At 36.4% G+C, this 20,930-nt stretch overlaps 1 protein-coding gene across 2 annotated transcripts in view; it reads right to left on the bottom strand.

Annotated features, from left to right (window-relative positions):
• The window catches only part of TRIM24 (tripartite motif containing 24), a 92,461-nt gene that overhangs the window by 46,552 nt on the left and 24,979 nt on the right, over positions 1–20,930 (bottom strand). For both annotated transcript variants that reach the window (XM_026511684.4, XM_048212918.2), the window contains exons 2-3: positions 10,879–10,997; positions 2,718–2,865 (exon numbers count right to left, since the gene is read on the bottom strand). In XM_026511684.4, coding sequence (XP_026367469.1) covers positions 2,718–2,865; positions 10,879–10,997 — 267 coding nt within the window. The remainder of the gene's footprint in view (positions 1–2,717; positions 2,866–10,878; positions 10,998–20,930) is intronic.

The raw sequence follows: 20,930 nt of genomic DNA, 5'->3' as shown, positions 1-20,930 counted from the left end.
AAATATATAAAGGATAATTAGATAAATAAATTTCAGAGCTGTTTCTGTGGATAAGAACAAAAAATAACCTATCTAGCCAGATCAAAAAGCAGGAAAAAATGCATAAAATCATAAAAAAGAAGGAAAATAACTAGAGAGAATTAGCAATATAGTAAAAGACCATTAAAAGCACATCAAGGCCAAACGCAATTAATTCTAGCAATGCAAAAATGGCTCAGTATTAGTAACGTGAATATCCTCACAGCTCCCCTGTACCCTTCTCCTTGATGTGCATGTCATCTAGGAATCACAGTACATAGAGTGACCATACATCTTTAGTTGGCTTAGGACATTCTGGGTTTGTGCTCTTCAACAATAACTACAAAGCTTCTGATTAAGGTAATTAGAATATCATATCATCCATTTATAGACTTCCTTTACTTATCCAAGAATTTAGATCCTGACTCAGTCATCCTCCTAGTCTTCAGTGTCACCATCACTCTGGATGATTTAGAAGTCCAAATAGATTAACACATAAAAACAAGGCTTGCAGACTTTTTCATCTCCAGAGACCTTTACTCCATTTTAGCTCCTCACATCATGGTCCCACCCTAGTTTTGATCATCCATAACTGTTCCATTTCTCTAATCATAAATTCAAACATCCACTCTAATAACTTCTACTTTCTAACCTTCCAATTCTTAACTATTCTCACTGTGCCTCAATAATCTCTAGGTTCCTAACAATTTCTTTCACTCTATCAAATGACACTATCAACTTCATTTCCTTTATACAGTTAAAAAAAAAAACCTTCATTTTAGTATATGCCATTATTTGTACCTCTCACTCTACTGAACTTCTGCAATGCCTATGCAGCTGAACCCCAACCCTAAACAAGTTCAATTCTTCTCTATACCCACACGCACACTGCTGAGGCCCGATGGAGGAAGTTTTATTTTTATTTATTTATACTTTCTAAAGATTTTATTTATTTATTCATGAGAGACACAGAGAGAGGCAGAGGGAGAAGCAGGCTCCCCACGGAGCAGGGAGCCGGACATAGGACTAGGGTCCCGGGATCACGACCTGATCTGAAGGCAGACACTTAACCGACTGAGCCACCTTGGCGCTCCACGATGGAGGAAGTTTTAAGGCCTATACATCAAATGTAACCTGGATGCTACCAAACAATGTGTTTCTGAAGCTGGAGCTCTCTTTTACCAGAGTTATTTCAAGTATCCCACACATATCTGACCTTTTCATCCTATTTCCTCTGTTCTCTTTCTCAATAGATAACTGAATTCACAAAAACAGGGAAGTCTTTCTAGCACCATCTATTCAATTTATCTGAATCTGTACCTGGCCTCTACTCTTTTGTCTTTTCCCCATTAGTGTCCTCAGAAATTATATCCCCCTTTCCTGTGTCACCAGACTCCTAGCCTCATCTCTTACTCCTCCTCCTCTTCCTGAATCTTACTCTCCAGCTACATTCAACTGTCTCCCTCTGGAAATTTGGATAAGTAACTTCAGTTTTCCCCAGCCCTCTCCTTCCTGTGATGAACTTCTATTCCTTCTTCAAGCCCCAGATTTGGCCTCCAACTTAAATCCCCAAATCTGAGTTTGGTGCTTCTTTCATGTGCCCCCATAGAACTTAGGAGGCCAAACTGATTGCTCATTTGTTCGTAGTCTTCATCATACTTATAACTTCTGTGGGGCAAAAGTATCTGTTTGATTCACTTTACATCTCTAATGCATAGCAAAGTTCCTGGAATATTGAATAGACATACAAACACTGGTTGACTTGAATTAAAAGCAATAAAATAATTTTTAAAAATATATTTAATGAGCCATAAAAACAAATGAAGTCTGATAAATGCTACAACATGGATAAACCCTGAAAATACTGTGATAAGTGAAATAAGCCAGACACCAAAGGACAAAGCTATATGATTCCACTTGCAGAAGTAAGCAAATTCGTAAAGACAAGTAGTAGATTGTAAGTTCACAGGGGCAGAGGAAAGAAGGGAATAAGCATTATTATTTACTGGGGATTGTTTCTTTCTGGGATGATGAAAAAACTTTGGAAACAGACGTGATGGCTGCATAACACTGTGAATGCCATTAATGCACCACACACTAACAAACTGCATGTAATGTAATGCAGTGTACCTTAATGAACTGTACACTTAAAAACGGTTTAAATGGCAAGTTTCAAGCTACATATATTTTACTACAATAAAAGAATACATTAGTAAACTTTACTTTATAAGCAACACAATAATAAAAACTGAGAAACCATATATTACATAAAAAGCAGAGCTTCTTTAGTTATCTACCTATCAAATACCATGAACCAGGTTTACCACAACAGTATCAGAGGGGAAAGAGTTACAAAACTTTTGTTAAGCCCACCTCTTGTCATACCTCAGAAATAAGAGAAGTGATGAGAGAAGATAAGTTTAAAAAGTAACTCTTTTTTTCATTTGCTATACATTTACACCAAATTAAAGCATTTACAGGAAGGGGGGTTGGGAGTATATCAGGCAGAAAGATTCTGTATCTATTCATATTTAACAACATTTTTAAGTCTTCAAATTTCAATTACAATACAGACCTCCTTATATTAAAAAACAAGAGTATATTTAATGCTTACAAGTGCATCAAAACAAAGTCAGTACAGGAAGGGAGAAAAGAGTGGGAAGGATAGAGACAAAAAGAGATTAAAACCAATTTATTACCTGGAGATACTTCCTCCTTCTGTCTCACAGTGTGGTCTTTTGTGAACTTCACTCTTTGATGAGCTCTGATGCATGTCTTACAGAGCCACTCAACACATTCTACACAAAACCCATTAGCTTCTGCGTTGTCCTCACAGCTTGTACACACCTGATAAGAGAAACATGTCACATCAAGTTTTAAGAAAAATGAAAAGCTGGGCAAACAACTAGTCATATAAAAATGATATATACCAATCAAACTTGCCTCTATCAGTTATCTTAACAGTTTTTGTAAATTTAAACTGACATGTTTTAAATTATAAACATATAAAATGGAAATATGGCATTGTCCTTCATTCATATATCAAATACTCCAGGCACTATGCTAAGTGCTGAGGATTTACCAACGTGGAAAAGCAAACATGGTTCCTGCCCTTACTAATACCAAATCTCATAGATGGGAGTGTGGGTTCCTATCCCCATTGCCCACTTATTAGCTAGGTAGTCTTGGGCAGGTTACTTAGAATGCTCATCTTTAAAGTGAGCTTAGTAAAAGATTTTATTGAGTAGTGCTGAGATTAAACTTGAGACACGCAAACATTACTGGAACAATCACACCAATATATAATTACAAACTAGAAGTGCCATAAAAGGAAAAGTATGAGAAGCTATAAAAGCACATGATAGGGGAAACTGATCTCATTTTAGTGGGGTTGGAGTGTTGGAGAAAGTGAGAGATGACCCAGGCAAGGCTTTCTCTAAGGAGATCATATTAACACTAAGATATGCAAGTTGAATCATCAATTACTGATGAAAAGACTTGTAGGCAGAGAGAACAGCATGTACAAAAGCCCCTGGCAAGAAGAGTACAGCAGGTTCAAAGAACTGACAGAAAGTATGACTGAAGTGCAGAGATCAAGGGAAGACTGGCAAGAGAAGCAGCTAGGGGCAAGGCAGGCAGAGGGGCCGGATCAAGCAAGATCACATGGCATTTTGGTCCTTGTCTGAAGAAGTCTTCTACAAGCTTTTAAGTAAGTGTCATGGCCAGACTTGCAATTTTAAAAATCACTGTCACTGTAATACAGGGAACAGATCATAAAAGGGGTAAGTGCTTTCAGTAGAGACAAGTAAGAGGCTTTTTCAGTGGTTTAGGTGGAAGTGGGCATGAATGAGGAAGATTGATGGTAAAACTGGTTCAGAGGATGAACTGGATATGGGAGGTGAAGAAGAGATAGCTCCTTTGTTTCCAGCTTGGGTAACTGTGTAGAGGGTGGCACTACTCTCTGAGAAAAGGTATTAAAGGTACATATAAGCAATCCTCGTGTTATCTTTTTTAACATGGGGGGAAAAATTCCCCCTCAGTTAGTGCTTTACATTGGCCAAATTCCAAATACCCGGATAACGTTTTCATTAGTTCAAACCAGCCTTTTCTCAGCTCTTACCATCTTTTACCTTTCTAACATGATTGACTCCTACTTCCTAGAAATCATTTGGATTCCTTGATACCTCCAGATCCTCTTATCCCCGAATGCCCTCTGGATCCCACCCCACTCTTCCTTCTCCAATTCTGTACATTCTTGTTAGATCTGGGGACTGTCTCATCCATCCTCCCTTAGCTTCAACTATCCTGTCTTTAAGGATGTCTCCAAAAATTTAATCTCCACACTATGCTACAAGAAGGAATGAGGGATCTATAGTATATGAAGTAAAATAAAAAAACGAAGTGGAAAAGCGTATCATGCTACTGCTCTTCTAAGAAACATGGGAATGGGTAAAATATCATTTGCTAATATTTTTTAAATAACTATATGTAAAATATATGTAAAATATTTTAAATGGAAAAATAAAGGAAAGTAAATGGTTACCTATAGGGTAGAGAAGAAATAAGGTATATGGGTAGATTAAACAGTGATAGAAGTTTGAGTTCTCTCAATACACTGGTTTTACAGATTTTACTTTAGAACTATAGGAATATTTTATACGTAGTCCTACAAATTTAAAAAATTAAATCCCTAAAAACCAAAAGCAAATGAAACAAATGAATCTGCCTATCAAGTGGGTGGCTGAACTATTCAGAGAATTATTTATTTCAAGTAACTTTAAAATATTACAGTGTATGTTAACTAAACGGGATTTAAATAAAAACTTGAAAAAAATTGTGATTTGATTGACTATCTCCAGTGCATACATGCAGTAATTGCTGTCTTCCTTGCTTTCTATTTTGACAGAAACAGCTCTATAATTTCTACTTTCAGCACCAACTCTATTCTCCCATACTCTTGCTCTGCAAACCATATTTATGCTTTATGAGCTGGATCCACATTAGGTTCTAGCAACAGATGGTGCTGGAGGGAGACTGCAGCGCCAGAGAGAGAAGGCACTTCATCATCTTAGCTGTCTATTATTGCTCGCGTTCTCTGTGAACATCACGCCAATCGATGTTACTTCACCCCGGCGGCGGCAGCTCGTTTCCACAGCAGCACTTAGCTCTAGCTGGCAGTTTTTCCAGTCCTCGTGGAACCAGCTTTGGAGATACTGACCCCACAGGCCTACTCGCGCTCCTGAGGTCTGCGATCCCAAGGCCAAACACTCAGACAGCAACATGGGACAAGAGCACTGCCTCTTCAGATGTCTGAACTGATGTTCCACAAGACCCTTCCTCTAACTTTGACTAACTCCGACCTTTTCTCTTTGTTCTCTGAGCTGCTTCTTTATAGTTGCTATGTCTATGATACTTTAAGTATTTTTTATTTATCTTTTCAGTAAACAAGTTTATATCTAGTTAACAATTCTTAATTTTAAGATGGCTCCTGATTATACCAAAACCAAGACAATAGACCCTATAACATAATTATATGTATTTGGAGAAAATAATTATGTCAATGTAATTAAGAACCAAGATTTCCAATGTCAGATAAGTGAGATAAACATAAAATCAAAAACGTAAAACCTACAAATCTAAATTAGACTTATAAATATCAATATATACTTGTGGTATATTTGTATTTCCTTCCTAAAGAGTTGCAGCTTGTATATTTTGAACAATTAGGTACCCGTTACCCGTTACCTCACACAATGGTGAGGATAAAACGGAAGCACATTTTATCTTTGGAGAGTGCACTATTGAGCCAAATGAAATCTATTTCTCTTAAGGTCTTCTAGTTACAGGAATCCTAGAGATAGATCTTATATCCTCCCTCAGCAACTTCTCATGAGCGTCGTATTAGATTGTCAGTTTGCTTAAGGGTGGAATACATTCATATTTAGTAATCACAGACTTTATCCCCTCTGCTGAATTTGAATTTTAAGCAGATCCATGACTCTCCTGATAATTGAGCAGTCTTGGTGCTGTTCAAATGACAGGGCTGGGAAGGGAAATGGGGAGCCTTCTGTGATCCTCGGCAGGGTCAAGGTAGAACCTCAAAGACTGCCTGCACTGGAGATGACCCTGGTCATCTTATGGGACAACCCAAAAGGCATGGCTACAACCCTAATTTCTCACATACTCTGTGGGACACCAGGTCAAACTATTCATCAATTCTGCGGAAATACAACACCAACAAAAACATGATAGTTGGACATTTGGTATCATATAGAATACCTAGCTATACACTGAATTTTTATGCTATCATCTGGTGGTTTTGGCACTAGCGGGATGCAGTTTCAGGTTTTTTTGGTGTAGAGAATAGACACTTGCTGTCAGCTTCTGGGGTCATTTCTCACATTTTTGCTCCAGAAATTTGTTCACTTGGTAAATACATTTTGACCACTAATACTAAATTTGGTTGCTTTTCTTTTAAAAATTTGCACCCATTACTTTTCTAAAATCCTAGCCTTCTTAAAAACACTAGTTTCCTTGGGGCGCCTGGGTGGCTCAGTCATTAAGCGTCTGCCTTCAGCTCAGGGAGTGACCCCAGAGTCCTGGGATCGAGCCCCGCATAGGGCTCCTCCGCTGGGAGCCTGCTTGCTTCTTCCTCTCCCACTCCCCCTGCTTGTGTTCCCTCTCCCGCTGGCTGCCTCTCTCTCTGTCAAATAAATAAATAAAATCTTACAAAAAAAAAAAAAAAGACTCTTTAAAACAAAACAAAACACTAGTTTCCTTAGTAAGATTAACAGTTCTCTATCACCTAACACTTACTTTGTATTCTGCTTATCTTTTTCCCTGACACTTAAAATAAAGATTTCAGAGACTCTCTCTATTGTAGTTCCTTAAAATTCCATGTGTTTGAGGTTGATGAACTTAATAAAAAGATGCCTTAGAGAGGATCCTTGCCTGTGCCCCAAGAGACACTATGTGGCCTAAATTCAAGACCAAGCCAGATGGACTTGTTTATTCTTTTTTATTCAAGTGTAATTAACATAGTGTTATATTAGTTTCAGATGTACAATTTTGTGATTCAAAAATTCTATACATCACGAAGTGTTCAACACGGTAAGTTCAGTCACTCTCTTTTTCCAATAAAAAGTGTTTGCTAAATCATTCTCCTGCAAGGCCTAGAAAAATGACCAACCCAATGGTGATGAGAGTATCCCTAAGCACCCATACTGTGGTCTCCAGAGGCCATTTCCGACTATAAGGAACCAAAACCTCTAGAGTATGTCAAAACAGAAAGCAGGGGAGACAAGCAGTGACTACTGTGATTGTATCAGAATGACTCAGGAATCAATGTGAAGCTTCCGTTGCCAAGACGGCACAACTGGAACATCAATAACAACTACTATAACACATTTTATGTTAAAAATCCTTGAATTCATAATGACACTCACACAAACACACCACTCATTAGTCAACCTCTGAAGAATGCTAAAAGAGTAAGTTACTACTCTAAAAATTAGCAACGGAGGGAAAAGAATCAAGTGTTTAACCCACCTTCCTTTTATAACCAAAGAATAAATGAAGGAAGCCTTCTGTTTCTCTTCCAGTTAAAAAATATAGGGGCATGAGATAATAAGAAGTCATACTTTTCTAAGGCCGTAATATAATATGGGATAATGGGAGCGATTATTAATGGCCACTGACATCAAGAAAAAGAAAGACAACCAAACTCCTATGCCTCCTGATTGAAGTACACACAGACATCTGGATAAAAGTATTCTCACATCCCCTCACCCAACAGAACCTGAAACTACATCAGCCTCTACATTTTTATTGTCAGTGTACACAAAATACAGGAGATAGAGAAGCATGTGAAATGACTTTACGAAGATGGTCAGCAAAAGGCAGAATAAGGCTAACTCTATAGGACTAACACGTCATTTATCTAACAAATACGTAAAAAAGGGAGGAAAAAGAAAGCTAGTGAAGTGAAGGGGTAATGTGAGATTAATTAAAAGATAGGGTTGAGATAAATCAACCAAATGCGCTGTGTAGGCCTTACTGGATCCTTACAGAAACAAACCAGTTTTAAAAAAAGAAACCACAACAATTAGAGACATTATCACTGGATGTTTGATGATGATACTATAAATTTCTTTTTCATATGAAATTAATATGGTGGTTACATTTATTTAAAAAATCATTTTTCCATAGAAATACTGAAAGATTTATGGATTAGATGATATAATGCCTGGGAATAACTTCAACATAATATAGGCTGTGTGTGGGGGGGTGTCAGGTTAAACATAAAATGAGTCAATGACTACTAAGCTAGGTAATGTGTACATGGAAGTCTGTTATGTGAAACTGTCCCTTCTCTTGGTAATGCTTAAAATTATCTGTAACAAAAAGTTTTTAAAACTTTATCTTCAGCTATAAACCATCCTCAGAGCTCCAGTCTGACCACAGACGACATTACCTTAGTCTTATAGGCAAACTCAATCACATTCAAAACCAATTCTCTATCTACTTCCCTGCCCCCTTTGTCTCTGTGAAAAACACCACCATCCTGGTAGTGAGGTCCCTCTCACCTCCACATCCAATCAGGTGTATCAAGCCCTGTGTGGCCTGTAACTTCCCCCCTTCCTTTTCTTATTGTTGCTACCAGGCTAGTTCAGCTCTCAATACCTCTTGCCTTGTGCTTCTTTTATCCCACATTATCACCTCTCCTGCCTTCATTCCCAAAATAACCAAGTACCCTATTCCTGAACCAGGTTTAACAACCTCCCTTTCCTCACTTACCTAAAATGAAGATGTCAATTTGGACTATCTCTAGTTTAACTGATTATAACTTCTTCCTATTATATTTTGTGACAAAAACAGAGTAGACAAACTTACAAAAACTAATTGATTATATAGAGGGATAAAACAGCCTCTTAAATTTGTCCTTTAGATTAGAATCCCTTCAACACTCATCTCTTATCACCATCGATTCATATGAGGATCATAACTCCACCCTGTTGATTATTTATGCTGCTTTGCTTTTGAATTTTCTGGATTGAGCTGTCACATGCACTACTAGAGTTCATCCGATGAAGCATAATTGGTGAGTAATATGACTAACAAAATTTATCTAGTATAACACATATGAAGCAAAGTGACATGACACTTTGGAATTCTAGACAAAACAATCATTGGTATTCACAGGGGAACTTTCAGAGTTGTTAAGTACTTGACACTGTAGCTCACATAAATAATTACATTTCCATGCTTTAAAGCTGGTTTCACAACAATTAGAAAGCTTATTCCCTGCACCAAGCCCTCTTTTGGCCTTTGATGAACTGTGGATACTTTCGAAACAAAAGGGGTATTTATTTATTTTTATTATAATAATATTTTTTATTATGTTAGTCACAATACAGTACATCCCCAGTTTCCGATGTAAAGTTCGATGATTCATTAGTTGCGTATAACATCCAGTGCACCATGCAATACGTGCCCTCCTTACTACCCATCACCAGCTTATCCCATTCCCCCACCCCCCTCCCCTCTGAAGCCTAGTTTGGGGTATTTAAAAAAAAAAAATTTTTTTTTTTTAAGAGAGAAAGAGAGGAAGTGCATGTGTGCACAATGGAAAGGGGGAAGGGCAGACGGAGAGGGAGAGAGAGAATTCCAAGGAGGCTCCATGCCCATAACGGGGCTCAATCACACAACCCTGAGATCATGACCAGAGCCGAAATAAAGAGTTGGCTGCCTAAACAAACTGAGCTACCCAGATGCCCCCAAAAGGGATATATTAGTTAGTAATGGTTATATTCATTTTAAGTGAACCCTAAATTCCCATAGCTCCCCCAAGAAACAAAAAGCTGAAAATGAAAAGTACAGAAACTTAGCTGTATGATTACTGAAGTGTCCTAAACATTACTTTTTCTATTTTTACATTTTAGATTAATAATCATTTTTTCCATTGTCAGATTCTGTTCCTTCGCAGATCTTATGTTCCAAATTTAAGGAAATGCCTGCAGAAATTATCAATGAATCACGATTCAAAAGTAGACTACAGAATTAATCATAGCTCACCTCCACCAAAGTACTACAATTTACCCACCACCAACCAGACATTTAGATTTAAAGGGCCAATAGAAATGTTCTACATGTGGGTTATGGAAGTGGGGAAAAAAGAAAAATAACACTGGGTCTCTAAATCCAACACCCTGGACAATGTTACCAAATGAGGCTTTCAAAGAAATACGATGCAGAAAAGAAGACGTTCTTAAAATGTAGAAATCATACTGATCAAAGACATGGAATTTTTCATATGTATCATTACAGAGTTCATCATTAAAACAGAAAAAAATGAAAAAGGTGGGGCTTGAAATAAAAAAATGTAATTGTCAATACACAGTAAAGTTACAAAAAATGAAATACTGTCAAATATAGAATAATGGTTTTCTCAGAAGGGACAGGGAAGGTGGTGGGGGTACAAGGCTGCTGAACTGGCACTGTTTTATTCATTGCTCTTACCTTTTAAAATACTATATAATTTGATAGACATAATGGTCAATGTCAGACACTTTTTTTTTTTTTAAAGATTTTATTTATTTGACAGAGAGAGAGACAGCCAGCGAGAGAGGGAACACAAGCAGGGGGAGTGGGAGAGGAAGAAGCAGGCTCATAGCGGAAGAGCCTGATGTGGGGCTCGATCCCATAACGCTGGGATCACGCCCTGAGCTGAAGGCAGACGCTTAACCGCTGTGCCACCCAGGCGCCCCATTGTCAGACACTTTTTATTTTAGAGTCTGTCAGCAATTCAGGCTGCCTCGTTAAGAGGAGGCAAAACATTTAAGACTTAAGTAGTACACTTACCTGATTAGACTTTTCTACTGTACTGCTGGGAACCTCAGTAGTGTCCTTCACAAAAAAATTATCTATGATGTGTCTCTCTGCACATTCTTGGCTGCAAACTGGACATCGAATGACTCCAACTGGGAAAAACAAAATTGTGTTCTAAGTTTTTTTGGTTTGCACAGCATAATGATTTGATTGTATATAACTGCAAAATGATCACCACAATAAGTTCTATTAACATCTGTCACCATGCACAGTTACAAAAGTTTTCTTCTTGTGGTAAGAGTTTTCAAGATCCACTTCTTTCAAATATGCAATATGGCATTAACTACAGCCACCACGCTGTACATTACAACCCAATGACTTATTCATTTTACAACTGGAAAATTGTACCTTTTGACCCTCTTCATACCCACCGATGACCCTTTACACCTCAGGCAACCACCAATTTGTTCTCTATATCCATGAGCTCTCATTCTAAGTTTTAATACAAATATATTAAGCACTAAACGAGCACATGTCATTCAAACTGTAACTGGGTCCTTTTACAATACCCACTCTCTTCAAAGTCATATCTGCTGTTACTTAACACAAAGCAATTCAGTTTATATACATACATGGATTATATGTACGCATGTATATACACATATATATATATCCCACACCTAGTTTATTTAATAATAAAGAAAACTTCATTATTTTAAATGAGAGGCCCCTCCAATAACCCCATGGATGCGGTTTTCAAAATCCCACATGGAAATTTTTTAAAAAATAGAGACTTCCGGTTTTCTCTGGACCTATAGAACCAGGATTTCTGAAAGGGGAGTACAAACATACTCATTTTGCTTAAAATCTCCACGGGAGATTAAGAAACACTATTGTGATTCCTTTAACAAGTGCAAATATATTCCTTTGGGGGGAGAAAAGAATAATATTCTATAGTGCTTGGTAAAACAGTAAGTAATAACTATGAATGAATCTAAATTTTTTATTAAAATTTTAAAAATCTAATATTCACTTGATGCTATAATTTGTACCAAGGAGACTGCGATAAGATTCCCAGGTACACTTTTTGTAAAATGAAATGCGTAAGAATGAATATAAAGTAGTCCAAAGGTCAATTTCATTTGTATATACAAGCAATAAATTTTTTAAATTAAAGAACCCATTTTACAATAGCAACAAAAATATACTAAGCACTCAAATATAATTGTTTTAAATATATAAGGCCATTTTGGAGAAAAATGTTAAGCTATATTTAGAAATATTAAAATATATCTAAGTAAAGAAAAATCATGTTCATGATGGTAAAGATATCAATTCTCCCCAAATATATCTATAGATTCAATGCAATTTTAATAATCCCAACAGGAGTTTCAATAGAATTATGACAAGCTGGGGGGGATATGCCTACCAAGTAAAGGAGTTATTCCAAAGCTATAGTAATTAAAATGGTGTGAAATTTATATAAGGATAAAAAAAAGTGGAACAGAATACACATACCAGAAACAGGCTCACATATAAGTATATTTTATACATGATAGATGTGGCAATAGAGATCAATGGGAAAAGGGATGAACTTTTTGGAGAACTGTAGCTCTCCAAAGTAGAAGGGGGATGAATTAGATCACTACTCAATTAAAAACAACAGTTCTTTTAAAAGATTAAGAACCCAAAACTTTCACAAAGAAATATAAGAGAACATCTGTGTAACCTTAGAGCAGGAATAAATTTCTAAAGCAAGAAACAAAAAGCAAGAGATTAAGGGAAAGATTAATGAATTTGATTTAAGTTCAGAACTACAGCTAGTCAAAAGATTACCATGAAGAAAGTGACCAGGCAAGGCCTAAACTGGGAAAGATATACCTAATACGTGCTAACAAAGATATTAATAAAAATCTGCAGATTATGTGATAATGCATTTCACAAAAGAGTAAGATTAAGTAAACAGATTTTTCCTTATTTCTCTAGATAAACACAGCTAAAAACTCTAGGTGTTCTATATGAAACAATCATAAGACTGAGAAGTAGAGAGAAGGCAGCGACCAGCTAGAGTCCTCAGGACCCAAGGAATGACACGGTGGTGAATTCACTGGATTTTCTTTTAGCCTCATATATTCCAAAGTGGGCATTCATGAAGTCACCATCCCATGAACATCAACAGGTGTAAACAAACAAACAAACAAACAAACAAAAAAGTCCTACAAAAACCTCCTCTCTTTATCCAAAGGACCAGGAAACAGGCAGCCTACCAGGAAAAACTTTTAGACAATAACTTCTCTACTCCAGCTGAACACCACAGATAAAACTGTGCTCCTTTTCCCACCAGCAAAGGCCCAGTAGGAAGCCTACACTTCCACCCTGGCCAAGCAGAAACCAAGTATCCCAACCACACACTGCTGTGTCTGTCAGAGAAGACTGGTGGGGAGCTTGGGCTTTCGTCCTTTCTGGGCGTTTAATGAGGCCCCCTGCAGTATTAGTGGAGACCATGGGAAAAGCCTGAATTTTGCCCCTACAGGAAAGTAAGGAGGTGCTCCTCTACCTCTATGCTGGGTTGGCATTAGAAAAGGACTACTGGACACTCAGAAACTTTACTATTGCCCACCAGTAACCTCCTCTGTCCCCACTCTTTACATGGGTCAATGAAGAACAATGAGAAGCAGTAAACAGACACCCATACCCCTATTACCCAGGGAGGTATCGAGAGACCTCCAGACCATCCACCAGTAGTAAGGAGGAGGCCCTCCCCTTCCAGATGTCCAGGGGGGCAGTGAGGAACATGGACTTCAATTTCAACCTCACAGGAGACAGAAAACAATAAATATAAGAGCAGAGACTAATGGAATTAAAAACTGAAAAGGCAATCAAAGAAAAAGCTGGTTATTTGAAAAGGCCAATAAAATTAACAAACCTTCAACAAGACTGAAGATGGCAAAGGAGAAGACACAATTTACCAAACAAAGAATGAGAAAGGGAAGAGCACTAGAGATGATGTGGACATCAAAAGGATAATAGAGGAATACTAACAGTCACAGAAATTTAACAATGTAAGCGAAACATTCCTCAAAAAGTGCAAACTCTATGACTTATCCAGTATGAAATAATTTGAATAGCCCTATAGCTATTTGGAAATTGGCTCTGAGCAAACTAAAATACTTAGGTGTAAACCTAGTAAAATATGTATTGGACTTACATGCTGAAAACTATAAAATGCTAATGAGAGCAATCAAACATCATCTAAATAAATGGAGACACACAGAATGTTCGCGGATAGGGATAATCAGTGTGGTAAAGATGTCAATTCTCCTTAATGTGAGCTGTGGGTTTAACACAATTCCTAGTATCCCAGCAACACTTTTTTGCAGATATAGACAAGATTTTAAAATATATATAGAAAAGCAAATGTACAATAATAACTAAATCAATACTGAAAAAAAAGAGGAACTGTTCTAATTTCAAGATATTATATAGCTACTATAATCAAGAATGTCTGTTACTGATCAAGGGATAGACAAAGATGAATAAAACAGAAGAGAGAACTGAAACAGATCCACACAAGTAAGGCCAATTCATTTTTGACAGATGTGTAAAAGCATCTTAGCACTCAAAATACAAAATGCTGATGAGAGATATACTGCGTTCATGGATTGGAAGATTTATTGCAGCAAAAATGTCAATTCTCCCCAAACTGACCTACAGACCAGTATATTTCTACCAAAATCCTAAGCAAGATTTTTTTAAAGTATAGACAATGTTATTCCAATATTTATGTGGAAAAGGAAAGGAACTAGAAGAGCTATAGCAGTTTTGAAAAAGAAAAAGTGAGAGGAATCACTACCCAATTTTAAGACTTATATAGATATAGTAGTTGAGACAGGGTGGTATTGGCAGAAGGATAGACACATAGATGAAAGGACAGAATAGAGCATCCAGAAATACACCCACACAAGTAAGCCCAACTGATTTTTGAAAAAAAGTGTGAAAATAATTTAGTGGAAGGAAAGTCTTTTCAACAAATTGCGCTGGAGTAACTGAGTATTCATAGGCAAGAAATTGAGCCTCAATCTAAACTTCACATTTTTTATAAGATTAACTCAAAGTGGATCAGATTTAAATAAAAAACACAAAACTATAAAACCTTTAGAAGAAAGCAGGAAAAAAATCTTAGGGACCTAGGACTTTGAGTTCTTAGACGTACCCAAAACACAAGCCATTAAAGAAAAATATGATGAGTTTGATTTCATCAACATTAAAAACCTATGCTCTGCAAAGACTTGTGAAGATGGAAAAAAAAACCAACCCCACTACACACTGTCAGAGCACAGATCTGGCAAAGGATTCATATCTACAATATATAAAGAACTCTCAAAACTCAACAATGAAACAACAAACAGTCCAATTAGAAAATGCGCAAAACACATGAAGAGACATTTCACCACTGAGGATATACACATTGGAAAATAAGCATGCAATAAGATGTTCCACATCACTAGCCATCAGGTAAACGCAAATTTAGATCAAGATGAGATACGAGTACAAAGCTATTGCCACTACATTTTATTTTGGATCGCTCATACATTCTCAGTGGGAATATAAAATAGTTTGGCAGTTTCTTAAAAATTAAACATAAGATTTATGAATTAACAATCTCACTCCTGGGCATTGCAGTGGAATAAGCTAAATCCACAAAAAAATCTGAACACTAACTTAATTCAGTGTTATTCATAATAGCCTCAAACTTGGAATGACCCAAATCTCCTTAAAAGAGTTAATGATTAAGTAAACTGGTATATCCATACCATGGAATGCCAGTCAGCAATAAAAGGGAAATAACTATTAATACATGCAACAAACTGCATGGATCTTAAGAGCATCATTCTGAGTGAAAAAAGCTAATTTTAAAAGGTCACTTATGAATGATTCCACTTACATAATATTCTCAAAATGACAAGATTATAGAGATGGAAAACAGATGAGTGCTTTGCCTGAAGTTAGGGATGATGGAGTATGGGGAAAGGAGAGGGTAGATATGACTATAAAGAGAGCTTTGGTGGTGATGGAATAAAACAAGAACATGCGTATCTTTGATTGCGATTATAGATACACAAATCTACATGTGATAAAGTGGTAAAGAACTACAGGCACTATTTTACTAATGTTAAGTTTTGATTTGTACTAGTTACAGAAGATATAATCACTGAGAAAAACTGGGTACCGTAGATCTCTCTGTAAATTCCCATCAATCTATTATTTCAAAATATAAAGTAAAATACAAAACAAAACAAAACAAAAACACCCTAAAATGAACTAACATTTATTTAGTGTTCTCCTTATATGCACTGCATTATCCTCATAAAGATGAGAAAACAGATCAGAAACTCTGGTTAACCTCATCAAAATTACACAGCATTGGAATTATGATTTGAACCTTTGGTTGACTGACCCAAGTGCAGGCTCTCTGAGCAAGCCAGGTGCCCTGGAAAATGGGACTTCTATTCAACCAAGTCTGAGTACATTTATAGCTCCTCTGCACAAACTGGTAGAGATTAGCATCCAGAATATAACCTTTCAGAAACTGGAAAGGTTAAAATCTGATTAGCTAAAGAAAAAATAATTCTCTAAGAATTGTGGAGATTTTTACTTTAATGATTCATCACTGTGTGTTTAATGGCCACAGTTGCTTCTTCTTTTTTTTTTTTTTTTTTTAAGATTTTATTTATTTGTGTGACAGAGAGACAGCCAGCGAGAGAGGGAACACAGCAGGGGGAGTGGGAGAGGAAGAAGCAGGCTCCCAGCGGAGGAGCCGGATGTGGGACTCGATCCCCCGAACCGGGATCACGCCCTGAGCCAAAGGCAGACGCTCAACAACTGCGCCACCCAGGCGCCCCCACAGTTGCTTCTTTTTGTTATTTAATTAGGTTGAAAATTTTTTAAGTGGCACATAACTTCCTTTAAGTCTGTTTTCAAATGTTAACCTTTGATGACAGCCTGCACACCCCACCCACCTTCCTGCAAAATGATCCCTTTGTCTTGCTCTAACTCTTTTCCCTCCTGGCGTTTATCCTTCTATTTATTTATGTTCATTATTTATTGTCTGGCGAGCCCAAATAGAATGTAAATCACATGAGGGCAGAGATTTTTCTCTATTTAGTTCACCAATATTCCAAAGCAGCTAAAAATGTACCTGGCATAGTGCTAAGTATTTGGTGAATGATAAATAAACTCCCTTAATACATATACCCTATGATTCACAATTCCAACACTAAGAAGCTCTTATACTTCCGCATCAGGAAATATGTTCAAGTACGTTCATCACAGCATTTTTCATAAAAGCTCACAATTGGGAACAATCCAAATATCCATCAACAGTAGAAACAAAATACTGTGATATATTCAAATAATAAAGTACAGCAATGAAATCAATGCACTTAAACTACAGATATCAACATGACTTAATCTCAAAAAATATTGAGTGAAGAAAGGAAGTCCTAGAAGAATACATTCACCATTTAAATTCAAAAATCCAGTTTGTTTCCCAGAGGGGAGGGAGTGGGGGAATAGGATAGGCTGGTGATGGGTATTAAGGAGGGCACGTATTGCATGGTGCACTGGGTGTTATACGCAAGTAATGAATCATGGAACTTTACATCAAAAACTAGGGATGTACTGTATGGTGACTAACATAATAAAAAATACTAAAAAAAAAAATTCAAAAATCCAAATACAATCCAAATAAAATATTATATAGGAAAGCAATCATAGATGATCAACTATAAAGAAAAGCCAAGGGGATGATTAGCACACAAGTCTGGACAGTGGCTAAGCCTAGGAAAGAGGAAAGCAGCAGCAGCTCCTCTCCAGTATGGACTTCAACCCATCTATTGTTCCTGAGCTAAACCACTTCAAAAGCCTAAAAGCATGGAGAGATGAATGGGGGCAAATGAGACCTCAGGCCCAGTGAAAGACCTGCTGGCTTTTGTCAGAACTCTCTTCTAACTCTAGACTACTTACTAGATAACTAGTAACCCTCAGAGCAAACCAGTCTAGCAAATTAATAAATATAATCCCCATCTTACAGATAAGAAAACTGATCACCATCACTTCCCCAGGGTCATAAAACTACTAAGGAACAAATCTGGTATTTGAATCCTGCCTAATGATACATCTTGTACACATTCTACAGGGAACGTATTTAAATAAAAGAGATAGAGTATGGAGTTTAAAACCATACAGACCTAGGTACCCCTCTTTATTGATTGCTCTATAACCCCTTAATCCTTTTGAGCCTCTATTTCCTCTTCTGTAAAAATAAATAAATTAAACAGTAAATGATAATCATGATAATGGTTACCATATTGAGAATTTGCTGTGTTCCAGTTATTGTGCTAAATGTTTTGCACTCATTAGAACAAATTTGAGGCAGGACTGTTACAAGGATTATATGAATAAATGTATAAAAAGGGCCTAATGATGTCAGGCTGGTACCTGTGCATTAAACTTTGTGCCTTCCAATTAAAATCAGGTAATAAGTGGCTCCTTCTGAAAGGATCAGCATGACCTCATCTATCTGATACACTCAAAGTATAATCTATGAACGCTATGATTTCAGAGTCATAAATGCACCTCTACCTAAAAGTAACAACAGGAAAACAAACAAATACATAAATAAAAGTAACAATGGGACTAGATGTTGGGTGTATCTTAAATTTGTGTCTCTATCCAAACTTCTTTCTAAGCTCACGATTTATGAGTACAAGAAAAACCAGACATTGCATACCATGCAGTAAACAGCTGAACGTCTATATGAAGAAAGTGATTCTTTTGACACACTATCCTGGGAAGAGTGGGAATACTCTGAAAACAATCAACTCCCATTTCTGGAAACGGAAAAGTTGAAATCGAAAAGACAAACAGGGAGTCAACTTTATAATTAAAGAGAAAAAATGAAGCAAATGGATCTCACAAATGCTATAAATTGCTTCTCTTAGCTAACACCAATAGTATGAATATGGAGAATGTCCTGGGAAGAAGCTAAACGAGGAACTCACTTATTTATTGAAACAATTAACACTTCAGTATTACATTTTTCTGCATTTTAAAGGAAAAGGGCTGTTGAAGTTATATGTTCATATCCGTCTAAATGTACGTTCTATGTTTACTAAACGAAATCATGAAACATGTTTGGATAATTACAAAGTGATAAAACATGAGTCATAGGAAATTAATGACAGATCATAAATTATACACTTATAAAAGCACGTGGACTTAAAATGAACTTACTAAGATTTGGTATTATTCTTTTTTCTACAAATTAAATGTTTACAGCTTTTGGGTTCTGAGATATGAATATTATCCTGCTACCTCCTTTTTGTGAAGTTTTAGTTTCTAAATCTAAGCATAATGCAGCGCCTACGCTTTGACATTAAGTACCAGGAACGACTGGCAACTCTGACTACTCATCTCCACAAAAGAGACAAATGTGGACTAAAGCCTCTTATTAAATACTGTGGATCAGAGACACAAGTGAGTTGCATGATAGGACCATGAGATGGATCACCATCAATCAGGAAACTATAGTCCAACATCCATCAGAGTTTTAAAAAATAGAGGATCTATATGGTGCAAAATAATGCTCTGTCCATGGTCCTATCAATACCACTGATGGCTTCCTACTTAAGCATATATACACATGTATATAACAAAAGACCTAATTAAATACTATCTACAAGAAACCCAATTAAATACACACATAGTTTCAAAAAGCCTATAAAACCTGAACGACTTTATAATAATATCAGAGTACACAACAGAACAAGAACTATTACCAGATATAATGTGGGGACAATGTATAATGATAAAGGGGTCAATTCCTTACAAAGACATATAATCCTAAATGCACATGCACTTAATTAACAGAGCTTCATAACACAATGTAAAAACTGATACAGCTGAAAAGAGAAACTGACAAATCCACATGATAGAGATTTCAACTTTCCTCTCAGAAATCAATAAGAGAAGTAGACTTAATAAGGATATAAGACTTGAACAAAAGAATCAAATAACTTGATGTAACTGATGTTTAAAGAATACTCAATGTTAGCAGAATACATATTCTTTAAGTGTGACTGGAATATTTACCAAGATATACCATATGCTGGGCAACAAAATAAATATGAATAAATTAAAAGAACTAAAAACACACAAAATATGTTCCATGACCACAGTGAGATAAACTTGGAAATTAGAAACAGAAAGAACTGGAAAATCCCCAGCTCTGTGGAAAGTGAACAACTGATTTCCATGTTAATGAAGAAAGGCATTAAAGAAATCAATGATCTAGGAAGCTTCCACGTCAAAATCTAGAAAAAGAATTGCAAATTAATCCCAAAGAAAGCACTCTAGGAATAGAAGGAAACTTCCTCAACCTGATAAAAGTCATGTATGAAAATCCTACACCAAACATATTTAATGATGAAATAGTAAATGCTTTCGGGTGTGAAGCAACAACTTCTACTCATGACTTCTATTCCAAGCTGTTTTAGTTAGTGCAAAAAAGTCAAGATAAAGAAATAAAGGGTAAACAGGTTGGAAAGGGAGAAGTAAAATGGTTTCAAGTCACAGGAAACATAATCACCTATGTAAAAAATTGTAAAGCATACACATAAAAAACAAACAAAACAAAAACAACACACGAAATACTTAGGAATACTTTTAACAAATATGTAAGACCTGTATAATGAAAACTAAGAAACAAAAATTAATCATCATCCTAAAAGAGATGTTAAACATGTTCCTGCATTGGAACTGAGCTAAAGATTCAGTGCAATCCCAATTAAAATCCCAGCAGGCTTTTTGTAGGACCTGGCAAACTGATGCTAAAATTTTTATGAAAATGCAAAAGGACCAAGAAGAGCAAAAACAATTTGGAAAATAACAAATTCGGAGGACTTATGTGATCTGATTTCAAGCCTTCCTATAGAGCTACAGTAATCAAGACAGGATGGTATTTATGTAAGGACAGCAATACAAACAATGGAACAGAATGGACTCCAGAAATAAGACATATACAT

This window comes from Ursus arctos, unplaced genomic scaffold, assembly GCF_023065955.2.
Source record: "Ursus arctos isolate Adak ecotype North America unplaced genomic scaffold, UrsArc2.0 scaffold_3, whole genome shotgun sequence".
Classification (NCBI taxonomy): domain Eukaryota; kingdom Metazoa; phylum Chordata; class Mammalia; order Carnivora; family Ursidae; genus Ursus; species Ursus arctos.
This window is presented reverse-complemented; position numbering and strand designations above follow the sequence as displayed.